The sequence below is a fragment of the Carcharodon carcharias genome, chromosome 2 (genome assembly GCF_017639515.1).
Source record: "Carcharodon carcharias isolate sCarCar2 chromosome 2, sCarCar2.pri, whole genome shotgun sequence".
Lineage (NCBI taxonomy): Eukaryota > Metazoa > Chordata > Chondrichthyes > Lamniformes > Lamnidae > Carcharodon > Carcharodon carcharias.
This window is the reverse complement of record NC_054468.1, coordinates 119,712,629-119,730,046: the sequence shown is the minus strand read 5'-3', so window position 1 is coordinate 119,730,046 and position 17,418 is coordinate 119,712,629. Positions and strand designations below refer to the sequence as shown.

The window sequence follows — 17,418 nt, the reverse complement described above, 5'->3', positions numbered from 1 at the left end:
ACAATGCTATTTGTGGGAGCTTCCTGTGCACAAAGCAGCTGCAACATTTCCTATATTGCGATAAGAACAACTTTTATTTATACAGCACCTTTAAAGTAATGAAATTTCCCATAGGAGCTTCACAGGAGCACCTAAAACACAGCATGAAACTCAGCCACATAAAGAGATATAGGTCAGATGACCAAAAGTTTGGTCAATGACACATGATTTAAGAGGTGCCTTAAAAAAAAGTCAGGCAGAGAGGTGTAGGGAGGGAATTCCAGAGCTGGGGGCTGAGATAACTGAAGGTACGGCCACCAATGGTGGAGCAATTATAATTTGGAGGGCACAAGGGCAGAATTAGAGCAACACTGATATCCCAGAGGATTGTGAGGCTGGAAAGGCTACAGATATAGGAAGGGACTAGGCCATGGAGGGAATTGAAAATAAGAATAAGAATTTTAAAGTCAAGACATTGCTTGACTGGGTTCCAATGTAGGTCAGCAAGCACAGGGGTGATGGGGGAACGGGACTTTCTGTGAATTAAGGCACCAGCAGCAGGGTTTTATATGATCTCAAGTTTACGGAGGGTAGAATCTAGGCGACCAAACAGGACAGCCTTGGAATTGTCACGTCTAGAGGTAACGAGCACGGATGAGGGTGTCAGCAGCCGATGAGCTGAGCCTGGGCAAGTTGGGCGATGTTATGGTGATGGAAATGGGCAGTGAATACACTTCAAAAATAACTTCATTGGCTGTAAAGCACTTTGGGATGTCCAGTTGTGATGAAAGATGTTATATAAATGCGACTTATTTAAACTTTTCTCCTTCTGGGTTACTTTAGTAAACTTCCCCTCCACCAAGTTCTTTGTCAACTCCTTTCCAGCTTTGATTGACACCGTCACGAGGGGGCGGGGCCAAGAGGCTGCAAGAGCGCAGCCAATCAGAGTCGGCAGCTAGGCGTTCTCAGCCATTCGGGGAAGGGGAGAGCCCTTAAAGGGGCGGGGGTTGGCTTTGGAGGAGTTTTTTTAATCCCTTTGGCGGCGGCTGGACGATGGCGGAGCGGCTTCGGAGAGTGGCGGCCGACTGAAGGATGAAGGAGCAGCAGCAGGAGGAGGAGGAGGATGTGGCGGCGGCGGCGAGCGGAGGCAGCAGCAGCAGTAGGCGGCGGGCGCGGCTCAACCCTAGCCCGGGGCTGCCCGGGGAGCGAGGGCTGACTCCCCCGACCCGGACTCACAGGCTGAGCCGAGGCTCCAGGTCTGCAGCTAGGCCCCAGGCGGCTGCAGGTGACAAAGACGCCGGCAACCTTCCTCCAGCAGCTTCCCAAGCCCCCAGTCCCTCATTACAGCTAAACACAGGGCGTTTAGGGCAGCAATAACTGTCTGGAAGGCCAAAAACTGGGAACAAAACCTGGAAGGAAAAAGAACTGATAGCAAAAAATTGTCTGGGAGCAAAACACTGGGCACCAAAATTGAGCAGTTTTTTAAAAAAAACTGGGAACAAAAATGTCTCAGAACAAAATCTGGGCAGCAAAAAACTGGACAAATATTTCTATCTGCACTGATCCTGTACAAGGTGATGCTCTCTCCCCCCTGCAGATTGAGCTCAGCTAAAACTCGGCTGCCCAGGCAGCTTTTTGTACCATGCCCCTTCACCCATCGCCCCTGTGCTCCCTGACCTGCGAGGCTAAACAACATCTCGATTTCCAAATTCTCATCCTTGTTTTCAAATCCTTCCACAATCTCGCCCCCTCTCAATCTCACCTCTCTTCCAGCCCCTCCTGAGACTGTTGCGCTCTCATGTGGACCTCTCCAGTGTTGGCCTCTTGAATCTTCTCGATTTTAATCACTCTCATCACTAGCTGCCTGAGCCCTAAGCTCTGGAATTCCCCCCTGCAGCCCCTTTAACTCGCGGGGGCCCCCCCCCCCCCCCCCCAATCCCCATGCGTGCTTTAAAACCTATCTCTTTGGCCAAGCGTTTGGTTGCAGCTCATTATGAAGTTTGGTGTCAAAATTTATATAATTTTAATAAATTTATATGATAATGTTCCTGTGAAGCACCTTGTTGTAATGCTTTACTATGTAAAGGTGTTGTTTACACAGCACTTAAGCCAAAATAGGTGACGAAGCGAGGGGAGATTAATGGATACCTCTTTCAAAGAGTCAACAGAGACACAATGGGCAGAATGGCCTCCTATGTTTTACCATTCCTTGACACAATAGGAAGGGGGGAAAAAGAAAATTAGGAGAGATCCAAGCCCTCCAGGAGAGAAATTAGGAAACACTTCATGCTAAATGTGGTAGAAATGTGGAACACTCTCCCACAAAAAGCACTAGATGCTAGCTCAATTATTCACTCTCAAGCCTTGAGATCACTAGATTTTTGCCAGCCAAGGGTTTTAAGGGGTGTGGAGACATGGAGGGTGGGTAGAGTTTGCATACAGATCAGCAATGTACTCATTAAATGACAGAATAGGTTCAAGGGGCTGAATGGCCTCATCATGTTCCTATGAGATACCCAACATACTGTCAAAAGGAAGAGTTTTTGTTAAAATGAAAACAATGAGAGGAAGATGGAGAGACAACTGGGTATGTGGTGGGCAGGAGCATCGTAGCTGTTGAGCAATAATGGTGCGGGTGGGAGAAATAAGTGGAAATTCTGTATTGGGCAAAAGGTGTGTGTGAGCGCTTCAGACTGTAGGGGGGTCACCTACTGTTAAAGGGGATGAGCTCAGAAAGATTTTAAGGCAATGTGTTAGTGGTGGCCCTGGGGATTGTGGTCAGTTGTACAGATGAGGATAAGTGCAGTGGCATGTGTTGAATGAGTTGAAGTTTATGGAGGATTAAGGTCGGGAGGCTGGTTAGCATAGTAGCAGAAGTTGAGCCTTGAGCTGGTAAAATACATGGACGTTGGTTTCAATGTCGCAGACGGAGTCAAGGCAAGTGGTGTTGCAAAAATGGAAGTTGCAGGTGTGACAAATTTTCCATGCCCCTGCTCAGGTGATATGTTAACGGTTATTAACTGGCCTTTACATTCAGTTGTAAAATAATCACTTCACTTGGTGAAGGAAGCTTTACACCTTGCACTCTCCTTCCTAATGCCAGTAGCTCAACTATGTAAATATCTGATAAAAGGGAGAAGCTCCAAATGATGAATATAATTAAGATAATTAAAGCAGATAAAGCAAGGTCATATCTACACTTCCATTGTGCAAATGCATCCTGTATAAAGTTTCAGCCCTATACGCAGCTTATCTTGCAAATGAATTACCTTCACTAGCTGAGGAAGGGAATACTGGATCAGGCAAGTGGGGTTTGGCTTTGTAGCAGTAATTGACATAAAAGCATACTTTGCACTCTTTAAACCTGACCTGCATGTTACAGATGTCTGAATCTGCCCTTACTGCAACTGCCAGTTCTGTTTGAGTCAGTTGTTCACACTTCTGCCTGAGTCAGAAATCTGTGGGTTCAAGTGCCACTCCAAAATGTAAGCCAATAATCTAGAACAGACAGTTACAAAGGGAGTACTGTGAAGTTGATGATGCGTTATTTTGGTTGCAACTTTAAATAAAGGACCCATCGTCCATTTGAGGCGGACACAAGTTCTGTGTCCTCGCTAAACCATTACCAGCAAAATTAGATTAACTCATTGCTCATGGGTTGGGGGTGAGGTGGGGGGGAGGATTTGTGGGGTTTGCAGTGTGCAAGTTTGCTGCTGTCTTAGGTAGCACTTACCCAAAATGTAATTTATTGGATATGCTAAGCTTTTAAGTTTTCCGAAAGCAGAGAGGACTCTATAAAATTCAGGCTCTTTCTTTTCCCAAACTGCTGGAAACAATAATGAGAGGAGAGGCATTTGAATTGTATGCCTCTACCCAGTTGGAAAAGAAGTGGAATGAAAGTGTTCTATAAGAGTGACAATAATAGCAGCGGCTTAGAGAGTATTCTTGAGTATGGCTGAATAAAGAGACACGGTGAAGCTTTTTGTCTTACACTCAGGACAGATTCACAATATCAGTTGTAAAGGGAAAAGAGTGCTGATTGGTTGGTGAGTGGACTCTGATTGGGAGAACTGTTGCCATGGGGAAACGCACCAATGAACTTCTAAGCTCATGTTTAAATTTAAACCAGGTAGGTTGACTGATTGGTCAAGGCATTATCATGAGGAATGGCTGTCCCCCAAGTTTTGTTTAGTTGAAATGTAAGTGAGCCACACTGCGAGCCCAACTGTTCTTAAATCGGTTGTCCGTGTAGTTCTTAGTACAATCAGGATTATTTAGCAAGTGCTGTCCAATCGCGGAATCACATCTCTTGCTGGACAGTATGTTTTGAGTTTTGCAAGCAAGGGCTAGTTGGGTACGGTCAGTACTTTTCCTGTTGCGAACAACCGAAGGGATATGCTGTTTGATATAATCCACCAGTCATTGGGACATGCAGCCTACATACCTGGCATCACACCGGTACTGAAATTCATATACCACATTACTCATTTGTGTGATAGGCAGAACGCCTTTTTGGCTTGACAGCAGCATCCTGTTAGTGGCGAATGCCACTTGTGTTGCCACTGTGCAGCAGCAGCGTAACATGGCAAGCTTCACCTGTTGCTCAAATTGTTGTTCCTATTACAATTGATATTCTTGTGAATCTGTCCTGATGAGTGCAATATGAAAAGCTTCAACAGCATGTCCCTTTTTTTCAGCAGCATGATGATTGTGGTAAGTAAATTGGAACACTGGATTATTCTGCCTAAGTGGGATTTCTCTCTCCTGAAGTATTCCTCTCAGGAATTAACAATGCTCACCAAATCATGTAAGAGTTGCAAAGTGCAATGTGTTAGTAAATGGTGGCTTATTTATTTCAGATATTACTTTGTTATACTGTGGTTGAAGTCATTTCCTTGTTTCTTTGTAGTTATTCATATTTCCATCCTGTATAGATGCTGCTCTATCTGAATTGGACAGACAGCCTGTTTTAAACATGTTTATTTTTAGTTGTACTCCAATCTCTGCACCATATTTAAACCTGTATTTTTATCTTCCAGAATTATTGTCATATAAAACGCCTAAGAGGATATTGAGAAAGCAGCAGCTCATTGCAAATCGTAATTCCCCTGTCAATGATTCCGAGTTGCAGCAGGATATTTATTGGGACCAGCACTCTCCAACTACATTTAAATTAGGTAATGTAACATATGTTATCAAGTATGTGAACTAGGATTGTTGAGAAATCCTATGTACACTTTCCTGCATTTTGTTTTTTAATCAGTCTTGCATCCTTTTCTCTGTTTTGATATTTTTCTCACTGCCTTGCCCCTCCTTCCTTCCTTCCTTTTACCTGATTGTAATATCAGCATGTACAGGCTTTGAATCAGTTATTGTACAGAGGTATATACATGTTGCTTATTATGTCTTAATAGCTTAATAGTTGCCAAACAACTATTTTACCTAAATTTTAAGTATTGCTCTTTTAACCATTGGTATTGAATTGATTATTTCTGTAACTCATCGAGTACATTTTAAAGGCAGAGTTTTTGTTATTTGAAGCTGTTGCATGTTATACAGAAGAACAGGCTTTCCTGGCAAAAAAATGAGTTTATATGCGATCCTTTTTCCAGTTGGAAGGCTAAGTGAAGTTTTTATAATGTTCACTGTAGAACCAGGGCCTTGTTTTATTTTAAACTGACAAACACTTCTGCTAAAATACTTGAGAACAGATTCAAGCAAAGGTGTTGAGCATTTTCTGTGGGTGCCCCACAGCATAATCTCAAGGCCAGCAACTTTAAAATCAGGTGAATTGCATTGTTATTTTTGGTATGTTTCAAAACAGTAAAACCCACCATCAACTTATTTGAACTGATAAATTTTTCTTTAAAAGAAATTTAGCCAATGTTGGCTTTATTGAAAATCAATAATAGAATTTGAAGGAAATGGAAGCCTAATCGAATTTAGCCTCTCGCCTTTGCTTATGCAGACAATGGAAAGAAGTCATCTGTGGTTTGTCAACACGCAGTGGAAATATCTGACATTGTAAAGCGCATCGCTCCTCAGGTAACAAACTATTTTAGGCACAAGAGTGTTAACTAGGGGAACTGGTCAATTATGATAAAAGCAAAATACCGCGGATACTAGAAATCTGAAATAAAAATAGTTGGAAAAACTCAGCAGGCCTGACAGCATCTGTGGAGAGGAAGGCAGAGTTAACGTTTCGAGTCCATATGACTCTTCACCAGAACTGAAGAGAAATAGAAATGAGGTGAAATATAAGCTGTTGAAGGGGGGTGGGACAGGTGGAGCTGGATAGAGGGCCAGTGATAGGTGGAGGCAAAGGAGAGATTGCCAAAGATGTCGTAAACAAAGGGGTGTTGACAGTGGTGGTATTAGCTAAAGGCTATGCTAATTGTGACATTAAGGGTAGAAAGCAGGATAAGCAAGTGACAGATGGCCCTAGTGGGGGTGAGGTGGAGGGAAGGGATCAAAACATGCCTCACAGCTGACATCCAGCCATTCAGCAAAAAGTTACTCATACAACAGATGAAAGGTCAACAACCTGAAACATTCACTCCTGTTTTTCTCTTCACAGATGCTGCTTGATCGGAGTATTTCCACCATTTTCTGATTTTATTGCAGAGATACCCAAGTTAGTAGCTTGCTAGCCTGTTGGGTTCAATGTCTCACCCATGTGGTTCAGTTATCCATTTAGCCAAGCCAAGGCTGCAATGGCTATGCAGATCAGTGTATTAAATGAGTCAAGGAATGCAATTTGCTGTGTTGCCAATGTGTAGGCTGAGGTTGGGTAAGGTCAGAGTTCATTCTATCTGAGCCATGAATGCCCTGTGGGACATTATCAGTTGCCTTTGATTTGAGTTGTTTGGCATCATACAGACATTCAAAATAGGAGTAGGAGTAGGCCATTTGGCCCCTCGAGTCTGCTCTGCCATTCAATAAGATCATGGCTGATCTGTTTGTGTTTCAAATTCCACATTCCCATCTACCCCAAATAATCTTAGATTCTTGTCAGGCAAGAGAATCAATCTACCTCTGCCAAAAAAAATTCAATGACCCCGCCTCCACCACCTTCTGAGACAGAGAATTCCAAAGTTGCACAACTCTCTGAGGGAAAAAAAATTCTCCTCATCTCTGTCCTATAAGGGTGATCCCAAATTTTAAAACAGTATCCCCTAGTTCTGGACTCACCCACAAGAAGAAACGTCCTTTCCACATCCACCTTATCAAGACCATACAGGATCTTATATATTTCAATCAAGTCACTCCTTACTCTTCTAAACTCCAGTGAAAACAAGCCCAGTCTGTCCAACCTTTCCTCGTAAGAAAACCTGCTCATCCCAGGTATCAATCTAGTAAACCTCCGCTGAATCGTCTCCAATGCATTTACATCCTTCCTTAAATAAGGAGACCAAAAATGCGCACAGTATTCGAGATGCGGTCTCACCAATGCCTTGTATAACTGAAGCATAACATCCCTACTTTTATATTCACATAATAAAGGATAGCATTCCATTAGCTGCCTTGATTACTTGCTGTACCTGCATATTACTTTTTGTGGCTCATTCACCTCTGCACCTTGGAATTTTGCAGTCGTTCTCTGTTTAAGTAATAATCGGCTTTTTTATTCTCCCTGCCAAAGTGAACAACTATCATCCAATGTTTTCACTGTTAGGGAAAGCCTTAAAGTTAGGGAATGTTAGGGAAAGCCTTAAAATCATATCAGTCAGCCTGTTTATGTCAATCTTGGGCCATGATCCTAGAGAGTGTGTGTGTGTGGGAAAGATGAATGAATGAGAAACAAAGTTTGATTACCTATTTCAGTTATGGAATAGGGAACGCTTGCCAATTTTCCTTTGGCAACAAAGATCCCAATTAAGTGAAATTCTTCTGTTATCTACTTTCAGTATTTTCTTTCCTTAAGTATAGAGTCAGAAATATCTACAGTGTCACTCGATAATTAATAGCAATTTTTGCTTTTGGGAAAAGTAGCGATCCTCCGAAGTGCCTCTGAATATATGGCTAGGTGAAGAGGCAATCCAGAGTAGCCCTACTGTTTCTTTTCGAGAAAGGATCAAAGCAAGTAATTCAAGGTACGTGCCACAAGAAGACCATTTTATGGCATTCAAAGTGGTTAAAGCCAGGCTGTAGTGGTATTTACTTGTAAAGCAAATTTTGCTGTGCTCTAATAGAAAATTGGCATAAGCATCAATGAAAGAGATATATAAAGCTCTGCATCAATAGGTTTGTATAATGAGTCACTTTATTAGAGAAACTGAATTTTGTGACAACGCTTGACTGAAGTTGAACTTTTTGGCCTTTTTTTTTGAACAGGCTACATCGTGTATAAAATGAAAATACCACTTTCTGATGTCACAACAGCTGATGATTACAAAGCAGTTCAATTTATTCAAAAGAAAAAGTGTTCATATTTTACTTTTGTTTAATATCCTTATGAATAAAATTTGTTATGAAGTGAAATACACTGTTAAAATAGCTGATTGAGAATCTGCACCAAAAATCTGTTGAGTTTAATTGGAAGAAAGTTGTGGGCTTGGTGTTTCCACACCTGAGTATGTATAACACTTGAAATTGATAGCTATTATAAATAAATGCCAACTGTTGCAGAGTTGTTGGATAATATTCTGAAATAGCCCATTCACAAAGCTGGACTAAAAATTCTTTGTGTCAGATAAATCACTGTGTGAACTTTAGGTTTTCTTTCTTGCTGGGGCATGCTGACCTTTATTTAGAGTTTCCTGGGGGCACTGAGCTAGTAATATAAAGCCTTCATTGAGCCACTGATCAAATTTAAAGAGACCTGAGAAATACTTCAAGTTTGAAAACAAAGCTCTAAACTTATTTATCACTTTGAGATGCACTTATTCAGAGTGTTAACAAATTTAACTTGGTTTTAAGCAGATCAATGTTCTCAATTTAACATTGTCACCAACTCCGTCCCTCTCCCTGGCAACTGCCTGAAGCTGAGCCAGACTGTTTGCAACTCCAGTGTCATATTTCACCCTGAGATTCAACCATATATCTGAGCCATTGCTAAGACCCCCTATTTCCAGCTCCGTTACATCGTCCAACTTTGCCCCTACCTCAGCTCATCTGAAAACCTCATCCTGTCTTTGTTACCTCCAGACATGACTATTTCAAAATGAACTCCCACGTTCAACCCTCTGTAAACTTGAACATAACATAACAATTAGGAGCAGGAGTAGGCCATTTGGCCCCTCGAGTCTGCTGAATCATTCAATAAGATCATAGCTGATCTGTTTGTGGCTTTAACTCTTCTTTTCTGACTGCCCCTCCCCATAACTCTTAGCTCCCTTGTCGATCAAAAACCCGTTTAACTCAGCCTTGAATATATTCAATGACCCAGCCTCCACTGCTGTCAGTGGAGGAGATTTCCAAAGATTAACAACCCTCTGAGAAAGGAAATTCTATCTCATCACCACCTAAAATGGGAGACTCCTTATTTTGAAACTGTGGCCCCTGGTTCTGATTCCCCCATGAGAGGAAACATTCTCACAGCATCTACCCTGTAAATTCCCCTCACTATCTTAGGACATTCAAAATTCTGCTGCCCATGTCCAGACTCTCACCCATGACCCCTGAGGTTGCTGGCTTACACTGGAACCTGGTTTTAATATTCTTTTTTGAATCCCTCCATGGCGTCACCCCTCATCTCTGTGGTCTCCTCCAGCCCTACAACTCTATAAGGTATTTGTGCTGCTCTAATTCTGACCTCTTGAGCATTTCCAGTTTTAAGTGCTCCACCATTGGTGGCTGTGCCTGTATTTGCTTTGGTCCTAAGCTCTGGAATTCCTTCCCTAAACCTCTCCACCTTGCTTTTCTCCTTTAAGGCACTCCTTGATGTGACCAAGCTTTTAGTTATCTGCCCAATATTTCCTTTTGTTGCTCAGTGTCATATCTTGTTTTATAATGTCCTTGTGAAGCACCTTGGGGCATTTCATTACATTTAAAACATTATATAAATAGAAGATGTTTAAAATTCATGGCCATTTTAGCTAGTAAGCAAGCTATGTTTTAGCAATGTGTTAGGGTCATATTCTGGATGGCATCGGAAAAAGCAAAATCTGATATAATTTGGATGCTTTTTCTTCAATATGTTTTATTCTAAAGCTTTAGACCTGCAAGCAGATTTCAATGTCTTGCATAGATCTATTTGCATTGATCTGAGGAGAGGTCACTTGCCCCACTGAAATGGGTAGTTTACACTCCACTGCTAGTTCTGTCCCATGTGTGCATCTGTCTGCTCTATGTACATGTCTTTTATGTAAGTTTCCCATTTCCTAGTTGTATTAATTTTTTAACGTTTGCCTTCAAATTGGCAGTCTGTAGAATTAATTTGTATGCTGCAAATCCTCTCCAGAATGAAGACTATCAATTTAAGAAAACTTAAATATTTGCCTCTTTCATTACTATCAATTCAGAAGTCAGCATCTTTTGCTGAGGCTGAAGTCATGGCCCATTTCTTTTTCTGCCCTCATCTATTGATTCCTTGAAAGTACCACTTTGTACCATTAACATTTGGGAGAAAGCTACAGATATTTTAATTTGTACTAAAGACGCTATTAAATGGAGGGAGAGGAGCTTGTTTACATCTATGGAAGCCTTTTTTTGACGAGTCAAGGTTTCATGCAAGCAATTTGATCGCTCTAAAATTAGTCACAGTCAGGATTGCTGTCCACAACCTTAGCTTCCCATTCATGGCTCAGTAATACTCTGGTATGTGTACTGGCCTATGAAGTCACGAAAATGTTTCAAACGGCTGTAATCATAAATATGCACGTGCATGATTGTCCAGGTTTATTGTAATCTTGTATCTTCAGGATAATTTATCTAATAACTTAACAGGCAATGTACATAAAAAATGTCAGTATTATCACAATACTTAAAAGCAATCTGTTCAACATTTAACAAATCTAGGCTTTATTGAATTCTTTCTCATGATATATTAATTTTTGCTAATTATCAATGCAGTTTTGCAGTTGATGTAAAATGTCCTTAAAATAGGAAACAAAATGTCTCTACAAAGAGATTCATTTTTTTCATTAAAAGAAACATTGTTTTAAAAGTAGCATCTGAGAATTTGTCAAATTTTTATTCATTTTAGATTTCAAAAGAGCACAGAGGAAGAACTAATGAAGTTAGCAAAAGAATTTGACCGAAATATGGTGGAACAAGATATCGGTTATGGCCCGGAAACCAGTGAAGTTAACCGGACTTTTGATTATACAGATTTGGGACAGGCACAGACAGAGCAACCAGATAATGACCTTTCAGCATTGAAACAGGCTGTGACTGGAACCACTGGGCTAGTTAAACATGATGCAGGCAGCACTCTTCCTGTGATAGAGCTGCACAGTCAGAATAGTAGTCAGAAGTCATTGGATCTAGAAGCTGAAGCCGCTGTTAATGCCTTGTTTGATGGACCCACCCAACATACTGGCCGACCTCTGAGTCAGGGCCTCTCGGGCGATGACTCGTCAAGTCCAAAATTAGACGGATTTCATACTTCCAAAGTGGTTCCAACATCTGCACAAGATGACATTGACCATGGCAAAGTCACTAATATAACAAGGGTAAATGAAGTAATGGTTTCCTCTTTGACTTGTAAGCAAGCCAGTGAACTTCAAGCCTCGAAGCCATTTGAATTAGATGCAAGTAAAGGTCCTCTCTTCAACAACACAGCAAACACCAAGCATGGCAAAGGCTTTGCTCATAAAGACATCACTGCAGGTTGCGAATTGGACCAGCAAAACAATACCAATGTTCAATCCACAGGTAGGATGGCAGCGCTTTGTACATCTGAAACAGTTCCAGAGGATGATGGGTTTGATGACTGGGAGAATGATGATTGGATGGCAGAGGACTCTTTTGTAATGGAAATTACACAAAACCCAGAACTTATTGCCATTCCCAAGGAATGCACTAATTTCCCAAAACAATCAGTTCATACCTTGGATGCTGCTAACCTGAATGGCACAAAGAAATTTAATGATTCACCCAACCCAAAGGCGGCTTCTGGCATGGTACCATGTATATCATTTATGCAGCAGATGCAAAGACCTGTCTGCAAACCTAACAACACTGAAATGAGAGCCAAAATCGTACAATTTGAAAAACGATCTGAGACACCAAAGCCAAGGGCTACTTTTGCACTACAAAGCAAACCTGGTAGTAAGGTGGCTGAGCTGCAATCTCTCAACATAACTCAACAAAGCAAAGTGTTTAAGCCTATGGTTGACACATTAATAAGAAAAGAACAGAGGAATTCAGAAGTTTCAAAACCTCACTGCAGTTCCCATCTGTTTAATGGACCTCTAATGGAATCACCTTGTTTGTCTCATACAAAACCTTTTAATCAACAGCCATTGCATAGTGGTAATGCACAGAAGAATACAAAGGATCCTCTTGTTTCAGTTCCTGCGAAATTGAACTCACCTGATCAGCTGGAATCTGGAAAATCCTCTCGTGCTGGTTCACAGAGTAGGGTTGATGTACCTGCACAGGCGGCTGATGACTGGAATGATGAAAAGTTCTCCAATGAAATTCAAAATATGTTTACTGAATCAGATAATCTGTGGGAAACGGGTGATGACGACGATGATTTGAACAGGATGTGCGATGATGTAGAAAAGCTGATTCAGAGCCAGAACTCTGAGATGACTATAACCAGAGAGGCTACAGGGCTAAAAATAGCAAATATTAACCAGAGTTTAAAAAACAATGCAATTTTGACTTCAAACATGCAAAAAAATCATTTTGCTGAAAGGTTGGATGGGCAGCAAAAGCATTTAAATTACCAGCAATCTTCTCTTGTGTCAGAAAGCAAAATCTCTAAAGGGCTGTTAGCAGCAAAGCAAAACGCTGCACCTTCCACGAGGCATCTGCTAAGACCCACAGGTTTGACATGCATGGTGTGTTCTGCAGCTACACTCCCTACACAAAGCCATCATTTGAATTCTGTAAGCAATTTCCAGGGTAAACCTTTGTCAAACGCTACCCACACACGTGCAGTGAGTTTGAACAGATCCAATTCTATGCCTGGCCCTAGAAATGGTATTTCAGATTTGCTTCAGGCTTCAATTACTACAAACTTTGGCCATAGCCGGCAACTTTGTACATCCACAGTAACCCTGACACACGCAGCCCCCAAATCACAGCATACTACCGGCATTCCCAGGACTCCACGGTTCACCTTCACTAAAATTACGGATTCTTCTCTGATGAGTGTTCGAGGGAACACCAGTAGTCATGCAGTGCAAAGTGCAAAGACTTTTAGCAACAGAGATCATGTAAAAAGCCCTATGGAAAGAAATGCTCAGTCAAATAAATTTTCCACAGCTACACAGTACCCAGCAGCGCCTCTGAAGAGACATTTTTCTGATTCTACTTTACAGGCAAAAGGTGAGGTGTTTTCATCATTTCATGTGACTCCCAATAAAATGTGATTAAATACCCTATTGGACATTTTTGTGATAACTAATATCTTGTTTTTAGGCAACGCAAATAGACACTGTTAGAGCAGGAACAATTTTTTCACTTTGCACTACCAATAGGGAACCTTACCAAGGGGTAATCAGAGGCTGGGGTGCGCACCTGACGTCTGCTCCCAGTCAATGAGGTTTCCTGTCTGCAGCACAAAATGAGGGAAGTTAATCCCCCTGTTACTTAATTCCTTTGGTTAGCATTTAATAATTCATTCCTTAATTAGTTCCCAGTGCTAGAGTTAATCCCTTGAGGTGCACAGATGGGGTCTTGATGTTGTGGTGATAGGACTCTCCTCCACCCACAGCAAAGGGGATGCTTTTCACGTACCTGGTATTTTTAATGTCAGTGGGACAGGTGATGAATAAACATGCTTGTTTTTAAAAAGGGAACATAACTAGCTCGGTTTGTTTTGAAAGTAGTTAGGGTAAAAGATCAGTGCCTCAGAGATCTAGAGGTTGTGAAGGGATTGCAAGGCTAGAGGAGATTTCTGAAGATCGGTTGGGGAGAGGATGTGGTTTTGATTTGAAGGCAAGATTTTAAATTAAGTGTGATACCCTGGAGGGATAGGATGTTAACACAAATCACAGGAATGGCGATGCTGGGCAAGCTGCTGGGCCAAAATCTTGGAACTCCCTCCCTAACAGCACCGTGGGTGTACCTACACCACATGCAGCGGTTCAAGAAGGCAGCTCACTACCACCTTCTCAAGGGGGCAATTAGAGATGGGCAATAAATGCTGGCCCAGCCAGCAATTCCCACATCCACAAAAATAGTTGGATTCAATGTGCCATGGGATGCAGGTTGCTATTGGAGCTTGTGGAGATGGTAGACTGGTTGAGGCTATAGGATTGATCAACAGCTGAAGCAAGGAAATAACTCTTAGCAAATTCAACACAGTGAATATCCACTTTGACAGCAAATTGTTTTCTGATGAGTTGCATGGTAAAATAATCATGGCTCGGGATCTGTGTCAGCTGACCATTTCTCAAAGTTCTATTTAGCTAAAATTGGAACTTTATAAAATGTTCTATGAAATTCAAATTACACATCTAAGCTATTATTTGTCTCAAAGGATATTGCTTTCTATGCTTTCCATTTGTGCAGTTGTGGAGAAGCCAGTAGCAAAATGTTCATTGCAAGAGATTGAACAGAAGAAGTTGGCAGCGTTAGCTCGGAGGAAGATGAAAATGCAAGCTGGCTATGCTCATCCATCATCTACATGACTTCACAGATCCAAAGGATGACTGGTTATTATAGGAATGTAATGAAGAAAGTAGCACTTGGCTGAAAGAGTGCACATTTTCTTTCCAGATAATCCGGCTCTGCATCTTATTTTCAGTCTGCAATGTAGCTGGACAAATAAATGGAGAATTGAGTTGACTAAGAGAATAAGTGTGTGTTTACGTTATAATTAAGTTATTGAAAGTTATTGCAGTATTTATCACACTGGTGTGTTTCTAATATCATGACTTGAAAGCCTTTGCTTTTTTCCCCACCCTCCTTGCCTCCACTTGGAAGGCACTGACTACTTGCTGTGTGCCTTCTGACTATTGGACTGTGGAAAGCATCACATCTGAGACTAACGTGCAATTTCAGCAGCAGAGGCTGTGGGGTCACAAGTGAGCAGGGGAAGGAACCCTGGATTTCCCCCCCCCACCCCCTTTTAAGTAGAGGATTTAGAGGTTTATTGAGGCTTCCCTACTTGAGGTAAACTGGTTTCGCAAAGACTGGGGATCGATACAGGGACTGCCCTGACATCATAGCTGAGTCACCAGCGTTGTACCTAAGCTTTCTAGAAACATTTTAGTCATTTTGCTTCAAGTGCTAATGAATACCCAAGCTGAGCTCCTGCAGAGTTACAACCAGTCCTCTGCCAATCATTTCTGATTTAACTTCACAATTATGAGTTGCCACAAACATTATTAAAATAGTTTTCTAAGATGAATTTCTGTTTTTGCGAATAAGGGACCTTCGTGGCTTATTGTCACAGTGCAAGGGATTCTTATTGGAAAAGTTTGCACATGCTTGTGAACTGGTTTTAATTTCTTATTCCTGTTAAGTATGCCTTACAAATTTTTTGTTACTGTTTTAAATTGCCTTGGGTTCAAGTTCCTCTGGCAGTGCTCTGCGTGAGGTATTCGCCCAAAAATTTCCTTGTACTCAGTTTGAATGTCGCCATTAACCCATTAGCTACTGCCCCAAAAAAGTACATGGAGGGTTCATGGAATAATACCATGACTTTATATCATGAATTTTTATGTTTGGAAATTTGAGCTCCCTTTCTGTTTTTCTTAATTTACAGCTGAGCTTAGTGAAGTGCAGACTTGGACAAATGTTTAATTTGGGTTCAGGGTGTCATGTGAATGAAGCTCTTGTGACGTTTTAATTCTGTCTTTGTTGTTACACAACTGTGCTTTAGATTACTGTAACTTGGCCTAATCAAAATTTTACTGTATAAACATTTTCTATTATTTTTATAACCTACCTCAGAACATGAATATCAAAAATATTCTGATCCTGGTCCATTGCTTTCCAGTGTAGTTGTTATTTACTGTTTTCTGATGACATACTAGTAATATTTTATTCGTTATTGAATATCACACCTTTATAGTAAAATTTAGTAAAAATCAAATTTTATTTTGTTTTCGTTGTTTGCACTACACTGTTAACGTTAGAAGACAAGACCTTAAAGTGCTGCCAGAGAATAATCGTGCTGGTTGGTGCTGATCTGAATCTATCCTTATTATTTTTAGTATGTTTCTACTGGCCTGGCCTATGTACATAATACTTTGGCAACTGTACATATGTAAGTGTTTATGTATACCTGGTGCTTTTTAACCAGTGTCTAGACATCTAATTAAAAAAAATTGAAGGAGTCATTTGGTATTATAAAATGACAAACTAATGTACCTTGAATTTTTCTCATATGCAGTCCCATTTACTATTCCTAAGGGAATAATCTAGTTAAGTTTCTATATTTGGTTGAGTGCATGATAAAATTGTAGTAATATTGCAAAGTAGTGGTGAGGTTATGCTCAGGGTGCAGTACACTTCATCCACTGTTGCTGGCCAGAGGCAGACTTTGATTTTAAGAAAATGAAAGTTCAGTCAAACTGGTTTTAAATTGACTCCATTCTGAAATCTCAAATACTGTGTAATGTGACAATTCAGATATCAAGAACCTGTTCATTATAAGCTGGGGTGAGTGGGTGTCTAATGTATCTAATCTTATCCACATGTCCCACCCAATCTTCCCTTTAAAATTGAGTTATTCACCGTCTATTTTTATTAGTGGGTGGTTACTTTAAAGCTTTTTGCACACCATGAACAGGTGTTATTTATCAAAGAGAAAAGCCGGCCTGCTTGATTTATCAGGGACATTGGTCCCACCTGCTCCCTTGAGCCTATTTCCCACCCCTCCCCGTAACTGCCACCACCTAATGTCCCTTTCTGGCCCTCGTCTTAGCTGATACTATAAACGGTTCATGTTCTTCAGGTACTGTCCTTCACCCTTTCAAACTGCAGTTCACATCGACTGCTTAAAAAAAAATCCAACCCTTGGACTTCCCTGTCATGGCAAAGTATTCCCCACCTCCAACCTTCCATTCCCCTCAAGCCCTTGAGCGAATTGTCACCTCCCAAATTTCCGGCCATCTTGCAACTCCGTGTTGAACTTTTCTGATCAGCTTTGCACTCCTGGCCCAGCAATGAAATGGCCCAAAGTTAGAAATTACAGCTCTGTCACAGTGAACTTACCCGTCTCTCGACCGCTGCAGCTTTGATATAGTTGTCCACAGCATCCTTCTCCAATGCACCGCTCTTTTGTCCAGTTGATTGGAACTAGCCACATCTGGTTGTATAGATACTTATCCAATTATAGCCAGAGCATCATCTTTTTGTATCCCCCATCAC

At 41.2% G+C, this 17,418-nt stretch overlaps 1 protein-coding gene across 2 annotated transcripts; it reads left to right on the top strand.

Moving 5' to 3' along the window:
- The first annotated feature begins 1,026 nt into the window (after window positions 1-1,026).
- On the top strand, window positions 1,027-16,411 carry etaa1a (ETAA1 activator of ATR kinase a). Of its 2 annotated transcripts, XM_041175777.1 has the most exons (6): window positions 1,027-1,264; window positions 5,019-5,156; window positions 5,948-6,024; window positions 7,972-8,072; window positions 11,126-13,422; window positions 14,611-16,411. In XM_041175777.1, exons 1-6 carry the CDS (start codon window positions 1,072-1,074, stop codon window positions 14,727-14,729), a joined length of 2,925 nt encoding a protein of 974 aa, XP_041031711.1. In that variant the 5' UTR covers window positions 1,027-1,071; the 3' UTR covers window positions 14,730-16,411. The 2 variants fall into 2 exon arrangements, with proteins under 2 accessions (XP_041031711.1, XP_041031718.1); XM_041175784.1 differs by lacking the exons at window positions 1,027-1,264; window positions 7,972-8,072 and having other exon boundaries at window positions 5,095-5,156.
- The last annotated feature ends 1,007 nt before the right edge of the window (window positions 16,412-17,418 follow it).